Here is a 17228-nt window from a genome sequence, read left to right as displayed (position 1 = left end):
GCTACTTCGCTTACTGGACCGGGAATAATTGTTGGAGTTCCTTTGGCCAGCGTTGGGGCAGCCTGTGGTATTATTTCAGCCGTTGCTACGGGTATTATGAAACAGTTGTCAAGCAAAATATCCAAGCATGACACGACAATAGCCCTGTCAAGGGCTAAAGTAAATACAATTACCGATCTTGTCTCAAAGGCTTTGCGTGACAGAAAGATAGACGACGTAGAATTTTCGCTTATTCTGGCCGAAGAAGACAAATACGAGAAATTAAAGACGGACATAAGGAATAAAAAAACAGACGTAAAAGATCTTTCCGAGGAATCTCGCAAAAAGATCTACCAGGAGGCAAAAGAAGAGCTTCAAAGAAAGCTTGCTCAGTAAACATCTGCTTTGAAAAGAGCGTGACGGGATTTCGTTTACGTATCGAACGACAGTCTGGAAATTATGCGTAATCTTATGCCATAAGATTCACTATCTTCTTGGAATCCATCCTAACAGGGGGTGGTTGGGGTCGATTTCGTGAAATATTTCGTAGATTACGTCAGGGTAATAAGGAATATTCTTATCCAGCCGACAAAACATCCACTCGGCTTTTGTCATATCAGAAACCTCGGGAATAGACTTACCGGTAATTTCAGATAAAAGATAGGGAATAGCTTTGTAATATTTCCCTAGTTTTAATTTTTTCAATGTCTTCCGTAGACTTTGTGGGGTTGGCTCTTCTAAGTAGTCTATGATTTTCTTCTTTACTTCGTTGTCTAAATATACCGGCCGAAGACCTTGGATATGACTCATCCAGTCCCTAAAGTATTTTATTCTCTTATAAGGTGTTTTCGTACGGCCTCCATTGGCGTAATACTGCTCTTTGGTAGCATTTGGTACGGCATTACGAATATTCTTACCACACTCGTAACACTGCGCTGACGTGTCGTCTTCTATTTGCATTTTCTTACCACAACACCAAAAGGGTTCTGGCTTAGGTACGCTAACTTTAGGTCTTAGACAAATTATGCAAAAGTCGTTAACGAACTTCTTACATTCGTGCATTGTATATTTATAAGATATTTTTTACCTCCGTTTGCGGTACCCAATATAGCAGCAGTAAGGACTTTTCGCGATGCCACCCGATCGCGCAAGACCCCCTGTAGGGCCTCGTCACTGCGGGTTATACCCGTGTCATTTTTGGGGGTGTGCTGGCGATTCGCGTGTCCCCTTTACTGCTGCTCATGTACATCACATATTTCAGCTTACATCAAACCACGATTCGATTGGGGTCCCTGTGCATTCAAGATGGCGCCATAACAAAAATAAATATAGTTTATTTAAATTTGTGGCTTTTGGTACATGGAAAGTTTACACTGTTCTTCCCAATGAGATTCAAAGTAATCTCTAATTTTCTAAGATATGGAGCTACACAGTTTTCATCCAATTTCGTGAGTAAGCTTACAAAGCCTCAGGTTTATACAGTCTGTTGTTTCGCATTTTACACACCTGTAAAATGTGAAATGACAGTTTCGCATTTTAAAGATCTGTAAAATAAGAAATCCTCGCTTCACATTTTAATGTGTCGTTTCGTTTTGTTTCGTGGTTTGATGTAAGCCCATACTTCGACGTCATGCAATATCTTGATGAAGTTACTTCATTTAAGCATTTAGGTATTGTTATCAACAGTCGCTTAAATTGGCAAGATCATGTTGATCAAATGTTCTCCAAGATAAATAAGAAGCTAGGTCTACTTAAACGTATTCGTTATTGTCTACCTTTAGATGCTAGATTGCTGTATTTTAACAGCTATGTATTACCATTATTTGATTACGCAGACATTGTATGGGGTGACAGGGGCAATTCCACTCTAATGTTGCAGCTTCAAACTTTACACAACAAAGCTGCAAAAATAATTCTAGACTTACCTATGAGATCATCTTCTAATGAGGCCCTGGATAAACTGAAATGGAAAACTCTTGCAAGACGTAGGGCCGAGCATAGGGCAACTTTTCTTTATAAATGTTTAAATGATTTATTTTCATATCGTTTTAACTTAGTATTTAATAAAGACATACACAATTATAACACTAGATCTAAGAACAATATCCGTAAGAGTGCTTCTACTAGAAACTGGGGTCACTGGACATCGACAAATTTTGCCTCAAACGACTGGAATGAATTAGACTTATCAATTAGACAAAGCCCATCATTAGCTAGTTTTAAAAGAGCTTTAAGAAATTTAAATAGTTTTTAATATCGAGACTAATAATTTTTAATTAATCCTATTTATATCTTATATATAATATCTATTTTTAATATTTGACTATTTGATATGCGGACACTGAATGTGTGCAACACTCTGCTCTATTGCTACTGAGCACTGTAAAGTTCAGTGGTAATTAGCCTAGCTTCTGTGTTGCACACATTTAGTGTCTGCATTCTAACATTGTCATTATTTGTAAATATACATTTTTGTTATTTTTTATATATTTATATTTTAGTCTTCATTTTTCTTTTTTGTTATATATTTATTTTAGAGGTCTCTCTTGTAAATCACCTTATGGTGACAGCGATAACCTCAATAAAGATTATTTATTATTATTATCTACTTTATCAGTATTTTTGGAAGCTCAACCAACTAAATACTCCATGCATGTTGAAACCAGGTCCTCCACTCCCCCCTTCCAGGTATCCCAGTGTACCCTGCTTAGCTCTTGTTTTGAAGAAAAGATTGAGAGCTGTAATTTTAGCAAATTAGGTTGATTTTGATGAAATTGGGCCGGGATAAAAGATTAGAAATCATCAAACTAAATGATATCACATTCCTCTATATATCAGTCTTTACGTATAAGTATCATCATTCTATCTTGCCACCTGTTTTCAATAATTTCTTCACTAAAATTAAAGACATTCATAAATATAATACTAGATTATCTTCAAAGTCAAGCTATTCCTTACCAAAAACAAGAACAAATTATGCAATCTTTAATATTCGATTTCAAGGAGTAAAAATCTGGAATTCTCTTGATGAAAATACTAAGGCTCTCTCTAGGACCTCATTTAAAAAAGCAATAATCGAGAATATCTTAAATAAATATTAATCATTGAATATCCTCATAATTTATTATTATTATTATTTATTTATTTATATATTTTTTTCTCTGCTTATTTAATACTTAATTTAGTGCCAAAAATATTATATCAGTAACAAACACTATACTTTGTGCCATCTAACTTAAAATCATCTTTCCTTAATAACATAGAACGGGCTGTCTGTTTTTACTTAGCATGTGCTTATTGCAGACAACCTGTACCTTCTTTTCATTTATCTGTCTTGGTATATATACTATAAATAACTGTGTTTTTATACTATTTAGTTTTATTTATAAATTATCTATATTGTATATATGTATATATATATAAAAAGAGCTGTAAATCCTATAAGAGAATGGTACAAAATAAAGTTGTTGTTGTTGTTGTTGGACATAGCTTATCATTCTTAGGCTGGAATTTGATTGTAGTCGCACTTGAACGAATAAAAAGAACTAAGATATATCATACTCACATGAAGTGTTATTTACGTTGTCCTTGGTCTTTAGTAGTGATTTCAAGCCATCCATTATCGATTTTTAAAAAATCTTCGCTTTCCCTCTGAACACTTTCTAAAGAAGGAGAAGACCAGAAAGTAGACATCAGACCTTAGATCGAGTCGTAGCAAACTATGATCGAGTAGACCCACTCATGATCGGAGCAGAACTTTCGACATTAAATCGTGTTCCCCTGCTTTTCAACTTGGCAGGGCAACGAAGGATAATTTTCCAATTCTACGAAACACACACAAAGTCCCATGAAGACCACTTACAGAGGCAAAAAGCCAGAAGAAAGATTCAAAACTCCCTCATAAAATGGACGTTGCATAGACGAAGCTGGGCGCGGGAAACGTTGGACCAAATATGGAAACCGTTAGCTTGGTGGCCTGGTTTCCAATGACAAAATCATCAGTACGGGGGACGTGAGTGGACATTTTTTGGCAAACCCTGTGTGAAAGAAGCTGTCAGAACAAGACCAAATTTTCATAGCTTTAGAAGGATCTTGTTCGATTTGAGTTGACATTGTCAACATGTCACTGACGCACTTGTGTCAAGAACATCGGTTCTGTTTCTCATGGAGTGGTGAATGTGGTCCACGTGACGGTTGGTTGTTCTTGATGTGCCCGCAATAGTCAGTACAGCGGACACACCTCTGTCCCACGTTTTTCAACATGTCTAGCGATGCCGTATACGGTTTTCCGAAGCTCTCAAATAACTTCAGCTCCTGTACGGTGCTTTCATAAACCAGCTATATTCAAATATGAAATTCTCAGGAGACCAGTTTGCACTTCAAGTGACCACAATCCCTTATTTGAACAAGATCCTTTGCTGAAATTCAAGAAGTTCGAATCGACCGGGAATCGACACACGTTGCTCCTGCATACCAAACAAATTCAAGGTGAGAAAACACAAATATACTAGCAGTTTCATACCTGAAACGGTTGTATCGTCGGGAATTGTCAGGGGAATTCTATTCAATTTCGATTAATCGGATAGTAGTCGTACCGTACGATAGCACGTGAATCGTTTTTTCACCTTTTCACGGTGTATAATTTACCTTATCATCATTACTGTTTCATTAGAAATACCGACGTAGCTCACACTAGTTTTAAGCTAGTTATATCTTCTACGATAGCATAAATTGAACTAGACGCTGTAGGCAGCGTTGATTGGGATACCTGAAGGGGGGAGTGGGGGACCTGGTTTCAACATGCATGGAGTATTTAGTTGGTTAAGCTTCCAAAAATACTGATAAAGTAGTAGGTTTGAGAAGTTTATAACAGGCTTTATTTGTTTTTCTGTTGGATTAAACTTCTCATTGTGCCAAACAAAGGAGTGCTGTGTCATTGTTTCATATTAGTTTTGTTTATTGTTCGAGCATAAACGTGCACATTTGCACGGGCATTGTATGTAGCTCGCTTTAAAATCAAAATGCTTAATTTAAAACGCAAATACGGGCTAATATTTGCTCCAGACCTCTCTCACAATTGCTTTACATTTTATAATTTTATAATTTATCGATATTTTTTAATGAGTCACCATGTTTTTGAAGAAAAAATTAAAGCAGATCATGACGCTTCGAACGGCAAAAATCAAACCCTGGAATGTGCTTAGCAAATTATTTATTTTTCTTTTTAAGATCAAATATCTTAAAATGAATATTGCTATGTGCCTCATGTTCCTTTGTGAGTAGACTTTGAAGCCAAAACAGTTGATATAAATACGTAAATGTAGGCTATAAGAATATCTATATTGTCATGCTGAATGAATTTGCAGTGTCGCTTATCGTATTTATAGTACACTCAACAAAATTACTCGACTCTGATTGGTCGAGAGGAGTACAATTATAGCGTTAATTGTACTCCGTAGGAGTACCGAATTAAGTCGCTATGGCAACAAGGCCAAAACAATGTCAAAACAATTATTTTCTATCATTTTGTACTTAAAAAACATAAATAAAATTTTAAAGCCGTAAGAACTAATCTTTTTTATGCATTTCAGTTGCCCGATGGACTGAAAATTGGCCGCCAAATAGACAAAGATGAACGGCGTCGCTTTGAATTTTTTACTGAAATTTTGTTGAGTGAACTATAAACAAAAAATCACACGATCTCGAGTACAATTTGGAATTAATAGACACTCGTAATGTTTTGAAAGTTCTTTAAGCCTAAAGGCTCGTGCTATTATAAGAACTTTCAAAACATTACTTGTGTCTATTAATTTCCAAATTGTACTCGAGATCGTGCGATTTCCTATACAAATTCTGACTTTTGAAACCCTGTTCTCCTTATTGACCTTTGCTCGTTCGTGCAGAAAATACTGCTTGAGTAGATGAATGATGAAGAGTAAACCAAAACAAGCTATTGCTCATGAAGTTCATTGAAAATTCTCATAAGTAATCACTTCGAAACCATCGGTTATCTTCTTACCTTGAAATCCTTGCTTACGAAATTGATAAATTAATATTTCTAGTTCAGCTGTCTTGAATTACAGTAGTCAACAAAATAGAGCATGGATAGACATAAACCTCTGCCATGTGGTCTGCTAGCTCCGCCCTCTCATAATCACTTGACAACACAATGACATTGATTGACATCTGGTACATGATAATTGATTGGCCTATTGATGTGAACCCCATAGCAGATGCCTGCAAAGGGCTCTTGGGTAAGTTCCTGAAGACCCCTGGGTATTTAAAAAAAAGACATTTTATGACTGTGATGCCACAGGTATCCCATTAACAATAATAAATATTTATGTGCACATGCTGATTATACGTTGTTTAAATATGACTAAAAAATGAGACCACCCAACCGAATTCGCTTCGTGGTCTAGTGGTTAGGTTTGGGGTTAGGGTTGGGGTTGGCATTGCAGTAGTTCTTTGGTGCCAAAGGTACCAAGTTCGATTCTTGGTGTATCACTTCATTTTTTTTTTTCTAAGTGAGGAGAACCAAAATTCCCACTCATGCGTTCAGAAACCTATGACGTACTTTGTTAATCCGTACACAACGATAGTACATACTGCAAGTAAAGTGCTGCGAGTAGGCATGAAGGGTATTTATGGTTGTTGTGTATCGTTTATCTAGTGCCTGCATCTACATTTGAAAACAAGTATAGCTATCTTTAACAAGTACATTTACACTTATTTCAATAAAGTTAGTCACCAAAAACCTAGAAAGCCGAGATCACTGAGGATGATGGGAAACTTTTAATAACAAACGAGTAAAGCTTTCGATACAAACTGTGCATGCAGCTTGAGGATGCTCAGAATAGGTGAGACTAACTGCTAAAAGAACTAAAATCCATCAACAGTTATCAAATTGGTTGGAACATGTAAAATTCATCTACCCATAATCCTTGTTGGTCTCTGCTTTGTGGCTTTTCAGGTGGCTAACTTAATTGAATAAGTAAATAAGAAAAAAAAAATAGAAAGTCGTTGGGACAAAATTTTTAAAGAAGTTTGGTTCTCCTCACTTAGAAAAGCAATTCAATAGCAGGCAAGATTCAAACCTAGCACTCTTGGCAGCAAATTGTATTACAATGCCTATCCCAATCCTAACCCTAAATCCAACCACTCAGCCATGAAGTGAGTGCGATGGGATGCTTTCTGATTTTTGTCATATTTAAATAGATTTCTCTATCATTAGCATGCATCGTGAATACCACCAATATGGCTGCCATGTTTTTGTCTTTTGACTCTCTTGGGAATGCATGCAATCCATCAATAGTGGGTGATTTTATCCCTTTTTTTTTTTTCTTTAGAAAAGCCTCACAGAAAAAAAGAGAGTAATTAGTGTGATATATTTATTACTATGCATTTCCCCAGGAAAAAAAGAAGAAGATGTAAACTGGCAATCATTGATAGAACAGAGATGCTGAACAGTGAACTGTAATATGCTTGGAGTATTGTGGCACATATTTAAGAAATGCATGTCAGAAGGTAAGTTGATGCTCAGTTTACGAATATTTGCCACCAGAAAAATAAGTATACTAAGAGCTTTGTATTATGGTAAATTATACAGCTTAAACGCACTAAAAGCTTTTTATTATAGTTTTATTTACTACCATAACCAAAATCCCTCATACACTTTGTTCTATCACGGGGAACCCAATTCAGATACAAGTGATGGGTGAAAATAAATTCGGAAAAATTGAATAATAAATATTTTTTAATTTGAGCTCTACAATATCCTCTGTTAGGGAGTCATTAATTATTGGTGGGGGGGGGGGGTAAATTTATGGGGAGGGCTGTGATTTTTTGGGCCCCCATATGATCCACAAAAACCTCCTGTTCTATATGTATCCCACCTATAAGCTAATTACAGAGTATAACCTCTGACTTTTTTTGGTATGCAGACATATTCTATTGGCTTTATTAAAAACATTATTTATAAGAGTAGTAACTTGTCCAAACCATTTTTTCTTCAGATATATGTTTTGTTCACACACTATAAACTCAAAAATTTGAAAATATCTATAATGACTTGTAATATAAAGTATATATAAACTATCAAAAAATTGAACTGCAATTGTCGTACTTTCATTGCTGCTACCATTATCAATTGGAAAATTAAACGAGACTTACCTGTAAGTTGAAGTTTGATTGAGATTCTATCACATGCTTCGGCACCATGTACTTCGTTAACCTCGCGGGTTTCGTCGTTTTCAGGCATTCTAACTATGTTAGAATTTCACCTTGTTTCAACAAACCAACTGTGTTGGCTTATTTGATTGTTTGAGATCTAACTACGTTAGATTTTGAAGTGTTTTTTAGTAGAGTTACCAGATAAATGTCTTGCTAGACTCGACACACGTGTGCAATGACTTGACGCATGCGCTGTGCTATCTCATGGGATCTCCATGCCTCCGGTCATGTGATAGAATCAACACTATCATGACCATCTATTAAAATGAAAATCTATATCCACATTCTTCGCCTTCATTATCAGCATTATTGTAATCAACATCATGATCATCACGTACAACATCAAAATTACCGTAATATCCATCATATTTTTTAAAATAAATCAGTATAAATATTGACACGTAAATTGTCTTTATTATTATTGTTATAAATTGCTCTCATCATCAACGCTGACATCATCGTTGTCATCACCATCATCATTATCGTCATCACCATCATCACCACCATCATCAACATCATCACTATCATCGTTATCATCATCACCATTAGCACCACCATGATTATCATAATCTAAAACTGCTCTTCATCATCATTATCTACATATTGTTTTTTTCGACATTTACATCTTGATTCAACAGCACGCGTAAATGTTGTTTTGCTCTTTCATCCAGGTGAGGAGATGATTTAGATATACCCTGGTGCAAATCCTGAGCAGGATCCTATTTACAAAAGGATCCTGTAGGATCTTGAATAAAATCCATATGATACATATGGTTTCAATTGATAATTTAATCTGGAAGCAATTAAATCCATGTCGGGGGAAATGCCCAATTTTTGAATAATTGCTTCAAAAATTGACGTTTTTAATTTCCATTCAATTTCTCTTCGTGAGAGGCTGGACTCAGCATCAGCTTTTACATTCTGTTTCCCTGGTATGTGTGCTACTGTCAACCAGATATTGTGAGCAATGCACCATTCCCATATTTGTTTTACTAGTTGGTTGTTTAATTGGGAATGGCAAGTGCCGATCTGGCCTATAGAGGCCACAGCTGTAGTATTATCTATCAAAAGCTTTATGTGTTTCCCTGATATTGTTTTTGTGAATGACTTCAGAGCAAGGAAAGCTGCAAGGATTTCTAAGTAATTTATGTCATGCTGAGTTTCCTCTGGTGTCCAATTACCACCAGTAGAAATCTTGTCGATGCAGCCTCCCCAGCCGATAAATGAGGCATCTGTGGTCATTGTCATATCAGGATTGCCGTGGCTTATTGGGTTATAGGCATTTGAGATGGATGATGTCCACCACAAGAGCTCTTTTCTGGCTTGCTCCGATAGAAACATTCCCTTATCAAAATTGCATTTCTGTAATTTGAGAGCTTTGGTTTTATCCATTTCAAGGCATCGGTAGTGCAAAGGGCCATACATTACCCCTGGTAAACTTGAAGTAATGAGACCCAATACTCTGGCTGCATCCCTAATGGTTGGGGAGGGATCGACCAATAATTTGGTGCAGGCGTCTCCCAACTTTTGAGCTCTGTCTTGAGTTAGGGATACCTGCATGAGAATTGAGAATTGGGCAATTTCTAAATCAATAGACTGCTCTTGCGAGTCTGGTAATTGACGGTTTCTCCTGAAAATAATCTAAGAGATTCGGCAAGAGATTGAAGGATTTTCTTACCTGGGATATGTTAGCTTCTTGAGTTATCTTCGGTCCGTCTGTTGGGACGGTCTTTTCTTGTTGTGTTGATAATGGGGCTTCCTCTGATTCCCCTGGTAGCCTTTCCCTAAAAAAGGCTTCCATTGTCTTTGGTTGCCCTGCTGTTTGTAGTTCTTCTTATTTTGACCAGTGGAGACGTTTGCTGTGCTACTGATCTTATTCGACGCACGGATATGATTTAATTCAGTTTGAAGCTCGTCTCCAAACAGCATTGAGGTGATGGGCACATGCGCTGCACAAAGAGTTGTATATTCTTTGTTGAGGTTGGGGCGGATCGAGTCACGCCGTCTTTGGGACAGCTCAAAGCTCATGTGGCCTAGCAGAGCTATCATGTCCGTGTTCATTTTGATTATGTCATCTAGGTTTGGCGGGCCGTCAGCCTTCCTAGCTTTTAGTAGTATGTTGGTGGATTTTGCGGCAATGTTACCCACCTTTGTCAAAATTGACTGTAAGCTGGACAGCTTTAGATCTTTGCCACTCGTTGCGCGGTCTAAGTGACCCCAAATTTCGGGGTTGACTTTTGGAGTGATCAACCGATCACAATTAGAAGGCCGAAGGTATTTCTCCGCATTTTCTTTGATTTGCTCCTCACTCAATTTTGTGAGCCGTCTTGCATTTACAATCTTGGCTAGTTTCTCCGAGATTTCGTCTTCAGTCTTTTCCGATTCGGAAAGAGACTGTGCTATCTCATCGAGCAGTTTGTCCTGCTCCTCAGTGGAGTTGTCCGCCAATTTTAATCCTTCCCCATGGTTATTGCCTTTTTGTCGTTTAGACCGATGGCGACCCTTTAGTATCTGAGTCGTCGGTGTCGGATGCAAGAAGGTCATCCTCCATAGAAGGGGATTTCCTTTTGTTGGCAGATTCTGCCCTTTGGGGAGTGCTTGAATCCCCTTTGTTGTGCAATTGCTGGAGCGATTTGCTCATGACTTGCATATTTGCATTCATGGAGGCTAGGATGCATTAGAGACTCGTCACCACTCTCTCTCCCTGAAGAAATAGTCCTTGATGTAGTCTCCTCATCCTGACTTGGGTTTCCATCCAGTATATCGTTCGTGTCCGACATTTTGTTGCAAAATATAGCTTATCACAGGATACACGTCTGCCTGCTCGAAGGTCAAAAGCTAAAACTGATTGCTCAAGTTCCCGCGCTTCATCTCACGTGACTCTGTAGCGACTTAGACCAATGACGAAGTAGAATAGATATTAGACTAATACACCTTATTAGCCTCTAATTCCACGTTTTCTTTTGTGTCTATTTGACTATTACACCTAAACTATCAATTTGTATTTCACAAGTTTAGAGTGAAGACATTAAAACTGTGAAATAGATATTAGACTAATACACCTTAGCAGCCTCTAATTCCAATGTTTCCTTTTGTATATATTTGACTATTACACCTTAACTATCATTCTTTATTTCACGGGTTTAGCGTCTTCACTCTAATGTCTTCACTCTAGAACACAACTCACATTATCTTATGAACGAAACTTACTTTTCATCAGGTCTATTTTAGCCTGGTCCAGTGCTGACTTCTTTGACACAATATCTTTTGGCTCTACACTGCCATTTCTCATATTTTCATCTGAGAAGAGAATTGACAGCAAGGCTGTTGCATAAAAGCTTTGGCTTTTTGGCCTTGGCGTTTACAAGCTTCAATAAGTTTATGCCATTGAAGATCTGAAAAAAAGTATACTTTTAAGTCTGAAAAATTACTGTCCAATTAAATTTAAAAACGTTTTGTTTTGTGTTTTCAGTTGAAACTTAAAAAATTCCTTATTGTAATCAGGTGACTGTGATCCACTGGGGCTCTGAAGCATAGTTTCCTGAAATTAAAAAAAACAGAAAAGGTGAATGAGATACTATAAAATTTTCTTTCATACTTGTATAATTATTGTTGCTCTTAACATGGACATACAGTCAAACCTCTATTACTGGACACCTTGGAACTAGGCTAAAAGGTCCAGATAATGGAGTCCGGATGATCAAAAACATGAATATTACTGCAATATGAGGATCTTGATAAATCGAACCTTCAAGGGAAATACAATTAAAAGTTAGAGTTATCAAGGCGTCAAGTTACTGAGGATAAATTTAATTAAAGTTAATGTAAATCCAGAGAAAATCATTTTTGGTTTGAGTTGGAGCAGAGCTGTGAGTTGAAGCTATTGGGATTTTACTGTATTTTGAAATCAAAGATATCTTCATAATTAAAATGCCATATCAGAAAAGTACCTCATTTGACCCAAGACTTGTTCTTGCACTTGTGACAAGTGGCATGGGCCTGTTGGCCATTTTTTCACTTCTAGCTGGTGTACTAGAAACTGCAAGACTTGCATTTTGTTATTGCTGCTGAAGGAGGTTAGCTATGGTGTCTAGTCTCTCATACACACCATGAAAAAGCTCCTTCAGCAGCTCCTTTGGAAATTTTCGATTTAGATCTTGTTTTGAACTTGCATCCTATTCATTTAAAAAAACAAATATGTACAAATGAATTTGAGCTTGAATTGCAAACCTTAAGCATTGTTGGTAGTTTGGAAATATTGTGCTGTCCCAGGTCGACAAACATTTTCCCAATTCCCCGAAAAAATACCCCAAATTAATTTTGGAGTATCTTATAATTAATCTTATAAAACTCATGAATAGATAATGAGTGAAGCACAATAGAAAGTGATAACAGTATTTGAGGTTCAAGTCTGATACAGAATCGTCTTCATTTGCATTAGACTTTAGATTAGATTTTCTCAGTCAAAATTACTGTTTAGATCGTAAAAAATTTACATGAAAATAAAATGAAAATTTAGTCCAAGACTTTTCATAAGAAGTTAACAATATTTGCATCTGATTCGTATGAGATTTACAACAGCTCGCCTTGGGCTTGCCATTCTCTAAATCCCATACAAATCAACCGCTCATATTGTAAATGCTACTTGGTGGAGTATAAGTTCTGCAACCAATGTTAATCTAAAATGGTATTTATAAGCTTTAAAAAATCATGGAATGATTCTAAAATACCTTAGTTTGATGATGTTTTTTGAGAAGGGCATTTACCCTTTTCGCTTCATCCTTAAGCATATTTTGTTCTTTCCAATCTTAAATGAAAATCAAATATATTTTAATTATGAGCAATTTCATTATTTAAGTTACAGGTACATTTAATCATGCTCAAAGACAACAGCAAAAATGCTGTTATGTTTATGATAGAGGACATGATAGCATTTAGGCTGAAATAATACAGGCTAAATTTTTCTTCCCATCATCAGATTCTTCTTCATCATCATCTTCATTTGTTGAGTCATTGTTAACCCTCTCCATAGAAACCAGGCTTAAAACTGAACACAGTTATTATCAACTTGGTTCGGATCCATCCTGTAAACGTTTTTAAAACGTTGTTCTTCTCACTCGCGCCCAGTCCACACTCGCTCTCGCTTCCAGTCTCTCACATACACCCCTAGATTTTAATTGTTGTCCTCAACAATGCCAAGAAACCTATTGCTATTTAAACAGTCCTGATTAACCAATGGGACGATCAGACCTATCAGCTAAAGTTCATTAACAATGTTCACAACTGTGGCGCCAGCAACAACTAAGGTTCATCATGACTCTTATCTTCCTACTTCGTGACAGTTTCTGTGGCTTCTTAACAGTGATCCTGTGATCCTAATGTTTACTTGATTTTTTTTTCTTGCTTTGTCTTGTTTGTACAATAAAGTTTAAAACAGTAAATGCCATCAATGGGTGTACATTCTAGAGGCACAGTTCTTGGATGCGGTAGGGAATTATTGAGCAAAATCAACATCACGGAACGATCATCGAGTACGTTGCTTTGCTGAACGTGTTAAACTTTACCTTGGTATAGTGAGATGTACTTTGTTTAGAATCTAAATAATCTTGTTCTTTGGCATCAACAGAGTTCTGGTTAATTTTGACCTTGAAATCGCCATGAAGAGAAGTTGGATGTAGCTTCTTGCAAATCTCACATAATTTTCGTCATTACAGTCCTTAGAGCGATGCCCTGTCTTTAAACATCCAAAACATAGACCATTGGCGGCTGCAAACTTCTTTCTTTCTTCAACTGATTCCATCAAGGATTGTTCGCATTCGTTGATATTATGAAAAGACTTACACAATAAGCGTAGTGGTTCGGATGCATTTTTCCTTTCTGGTTTTTCTTCACTTGGGTTTATACTTTTGCAATCATCTTTGGTTATTGCTGAGAAAGAAGTCACTGGCTTAAGCGGTTTTGCAGCGTCCTTTGGTTTCTTAAAGGACGATACTTCAAAGCTCTGCGAAGAAAACACTGGGTCGTTGGCAATATCAGATTCTTTAGTCACGAATTCCACGAACTTCTTAAAGGGTGGAAACCTCCAATAATCTTCTTTGTGTTGATAGACTACTCTTGTCCAACGATTTACTAACCATTTGGGAAGCTTTGCTGACATCCTACGATTTTCTAATTCATCATCTAGGACTTGTAAGCTACTTGTACCAATCATAGCTTTTTCACAATGAATTAAAAAGTCAGCAAGCTTTCGTAGTCCTCCTTTGCCGATAGGCGCTGGCTACTGTGAATGGATCGCCAAAACGTTTCAAAAGAACTTCCTTGGCTTTATGATACGCATCATCTGAATTAAGGAGAAGACCATCAATTGCTTCCTTAGCTTCCCCTGCAACATATTTCCTGAGGTAATGGATTCTTTCCATAGGTTTCGTCGTCTTACTCTCAATCAATGTCTCAAATTCTTGAATCCATGCTGGATACTGCAAGAAATCTCCAGTAAATATTCCTGGCTCTGGGAACAGTAAATCAGAGTGAAGCTGATTGTCTGCTAAAGTCTTGACGATTTCGATGAGTTGACGTTCGACCAAACTACTTCTGGTTGAAGGACTAACTTTAAATGAGGCGCTTGCAGCTTTTCTCCAAGAGGTATTCATCGGATATTGATGGTTCAGATAGACTTCTATCATCATCATACGGTTCTTTCGTGTCACCAGTATGTTGTTGGGATTGATCAATAAATTTCTTCAGAAGCTCTTTGCTGCAACTTTCTCGTGGTAGTATATTTGGGGCATCTTCTGAGGAAGATTCATCTAATTGGAATTTAACCTTGTTGCACACAGAATCCAATTCGGCTTTGGTACGTACTAAATCTTCTTCGGTCTTGCATTTGTCTTCGTAGTGTAACAAATCTACCTTGATTCTCTCCTCATTCAGCTTCAATTCTAATCTTTGTCTATGGATCTCCCCTAGCCGTGCTTGAGTCTTGTTTCTTCGTTGTTAAATCGAGTTTGGACTGCAGTGTTGCTATCTTGTCTTGAAGATCTAACCGTCGTTCCTAATTCAATGATTGTCGAGCAGAAGATTTAGTGTACATTGATGACTGATGACTTGATAAGGAGTGTCTTGAAGATTCATAATGCTTTGGAAGATTGTTTTTTGAAGATCTTGCATTTGAAGACTTGAAAGAGGACAACTTAGATGAGCTTCGAGATCCGGTTGAGGATGATTCCGATAACCTTTCTAATTCTCGAACTCGGTTGCTGACCATCTTTAGAAGATCTACATTCTCCTTAGTCAGGCCGTCAAATTCATTATCCAAGGCAGTCTTATCTTGTTCTGAGGGTAGCTATTTTTCCAATTCTTCATAATCCTTGGTGAGATCAATCACTTTCTTCTCCAGTTTAAGACATTAAAGTTGGATGGCTTGAACATCGTTTTCTGTTACAATTAAGGACGTCAAAGAATTTAGTTGAGTTAACCAACATCTTTTCGATGATCTATAACTGAATTTAAGACGCTCTAGTCGAAACTCTTTTCCTTTCATCGTCATAGATCTTGTTCGAGGTCCAGACATTGCAGTAAGTTGTTTCGGTAGTGGTTTCACTGTAACTTCAGCTTAGAGCAAGCATGGAGACGTTTCATACTGATTAAAGTTTATTAAACCTAAACGTGAAACTGAAACTAACAGAAAATACAAGTTAACAGCAATTCGAAAAGGCAAAAAAGAAAAGAGAAAATAGATATATTAAAGTTATATGTTGCTTACCAACTGTCCCGGCTCTAAGAGAGTTAAGAAAATACAACATTAACAGCTTCCCGCAAAATCCAACGCAATACTAGGATTTATATAATAATAATAATAACTTTATTACAGTCTCTATTTCTTCTAGGCAGGCACAAGTGTCCTACTAATTGGGGAGACCAATATAGTGTTCGCAACGGTTTCTTCGCAAAAGTTTCTTTGCAATGACTAATTGATTTGAAAGTTAACTTATAACCTGAGATAAATTTCCATTAAGTACAAAAACATGAGCCCTGGGTAAACTAAACAGAGGTAAAAATGAAACAAACAAAGCCAATGATAACAAAAAAATACGTGCGCTGAACAATAAAATAAACGGAGCGGAAATCATAAAATAAAATACTTTGGCTGCACTTACAGTGTTTGCTGCACAAGGAATGGCTAAAGGTAGCCAAGTTTACCACGGCTACAAGAAGAAGGAGGAATCAGCCAGCATTTGGTTGCATTAAAGTCTAGACAAGATGGTACCACAGCCTATGGGAAGTCCAGTATTTTCTGAAGGACTGCAACAATGATGGGTTTGCTGTCATACGGATTCTGCAGACTACTGGTTTCATCATTTGTTCTAGTTGCACAAAGGATGAAGCTTATAACGTGTACTGCCATAGACAACAAAGTTGTGTATGTGGAGCACTATGATGCTGGTGTTGATGGATATGTCTTTTCAACTTTGAAAAGCTATCAGAATGATTAAGTATTTTTGGTACTTAGGGTGCAAAATCAAATGAATAAGCTGGCTTCTACTTGTTTGAATGGATATAAATGATAAAGGCTGATTAAGATGCTATAATTTTGGAAACAGCTATTCCTACCTACAAACGCCCTGCTTGCATCATCCTTATGACATGAGTCTTGAGTTAATTGATGACTGTATAATAGACCCATTAGGTCAGTCTTCATGGACTACTTTGACGATACGACAGCCATTTTGGTTGGGGGCAAATATAAATACGAAGTTATTCTACAGTAACGGCGTTGATTAATGTTTATTCCACCATTAATTTTTTTTTTATTAGTGCTCAACAAATACAGACTATATGTACACTCAGTCCTTACACTGTCAATGCTTGTTAGTAACCAGACTGGTAAATCAGCGAGTGTAATATTGGCCAGGATGTTTTTTTTAAATAATCTTCTGCAATTTATATTTGTTTCATTTTGGCAGTTATAGTAAAGATTTTTTTGGTGATAAAGAATTAGAATTTTGAGCATGTCATTT

The 17228-nt window shown here is 36.8% G+C and overlaps 1 protein-coding gene, 1 long non-coding RNA gene and 1 pseudogene across 3 annotated transcripts in view; all 3 read right to left on the bottom strand.

The window, feature by feature from the left end:
- LOC148911573 (uncharacterized) overlaps positions 1-4102 on the bottom strand; it is a 52200-nt gene extending 48098 nt beyond the window's left edge. For both annotated transcript variants that reach the window (XR_016119613.1, XR_016119614.1), the window contains exons 1-2: positions 3842-4102; positions 3545-3641 (exon numbers count right to left, since the gene is read on the bottom strand). This is a non-coding gene — a long non-coding RNA (uncharacterized LOC148911573). The remainder of the gene's footprint in view (positions 1-3544; positions 3642-3841) is intronic.
- A 4832-nt stretch (positions 4103-8934) lies between these two features.
- Positions 8935-9771, bottom strand: LOC148911572 (uncharacterized). The gene has a single exon (XM_089029158.1). The coding sequence runs from the start codon at positions 9769-9771 to the stop codon at positions 8935-8937; it is 837 nt and encodes a 278-aa protein (XP_088885284.1).
- A 141-nt stretch (positions 9772-9912) lies between these two features.
- Positions 9913-14422, bottom strand: LOC148911571 (uncharacterized; annotated as a pseudogene).
- Positions 14423-17228: the final 2806 nt, after the last annotated feature.

This window comes from Actinia tenebrosa, unplaced genomic scaffold (genome assembly GCF_029948245.1).
Source record: "Actinia tenebrosa isolate PJP-AT-01 unplaced genomic scaffold, QUT_ActTen_1.0 PGA_scaffold13__45_contigs__length_12533684, whole genome shotgun sequence".
In the NCBI taxonomy this organism is placed as follows: domain Eukaryota; kingdom Metazoa; phylum Cnidaria; class Anthozoa; order Actiniaria; family Actiniidae; genus Actinia; species Actinia tenebrosa.
The sequence above is the reverse complement of the archived record's forward strand: the minus strand, read 5'-3'. Positions and strand labels throughout refer to the sequence as shown.

Bases quoted from the DNA above. Each gene is read 5' to 3' on its own strand.
- LOC148911572 (XM_089029158.1), bottom strand. From the start codon at position 9,771: ATGCAGGTATCCCTAACTCAAGACAGAGCTCAAAAGTTGGGAGACGCC.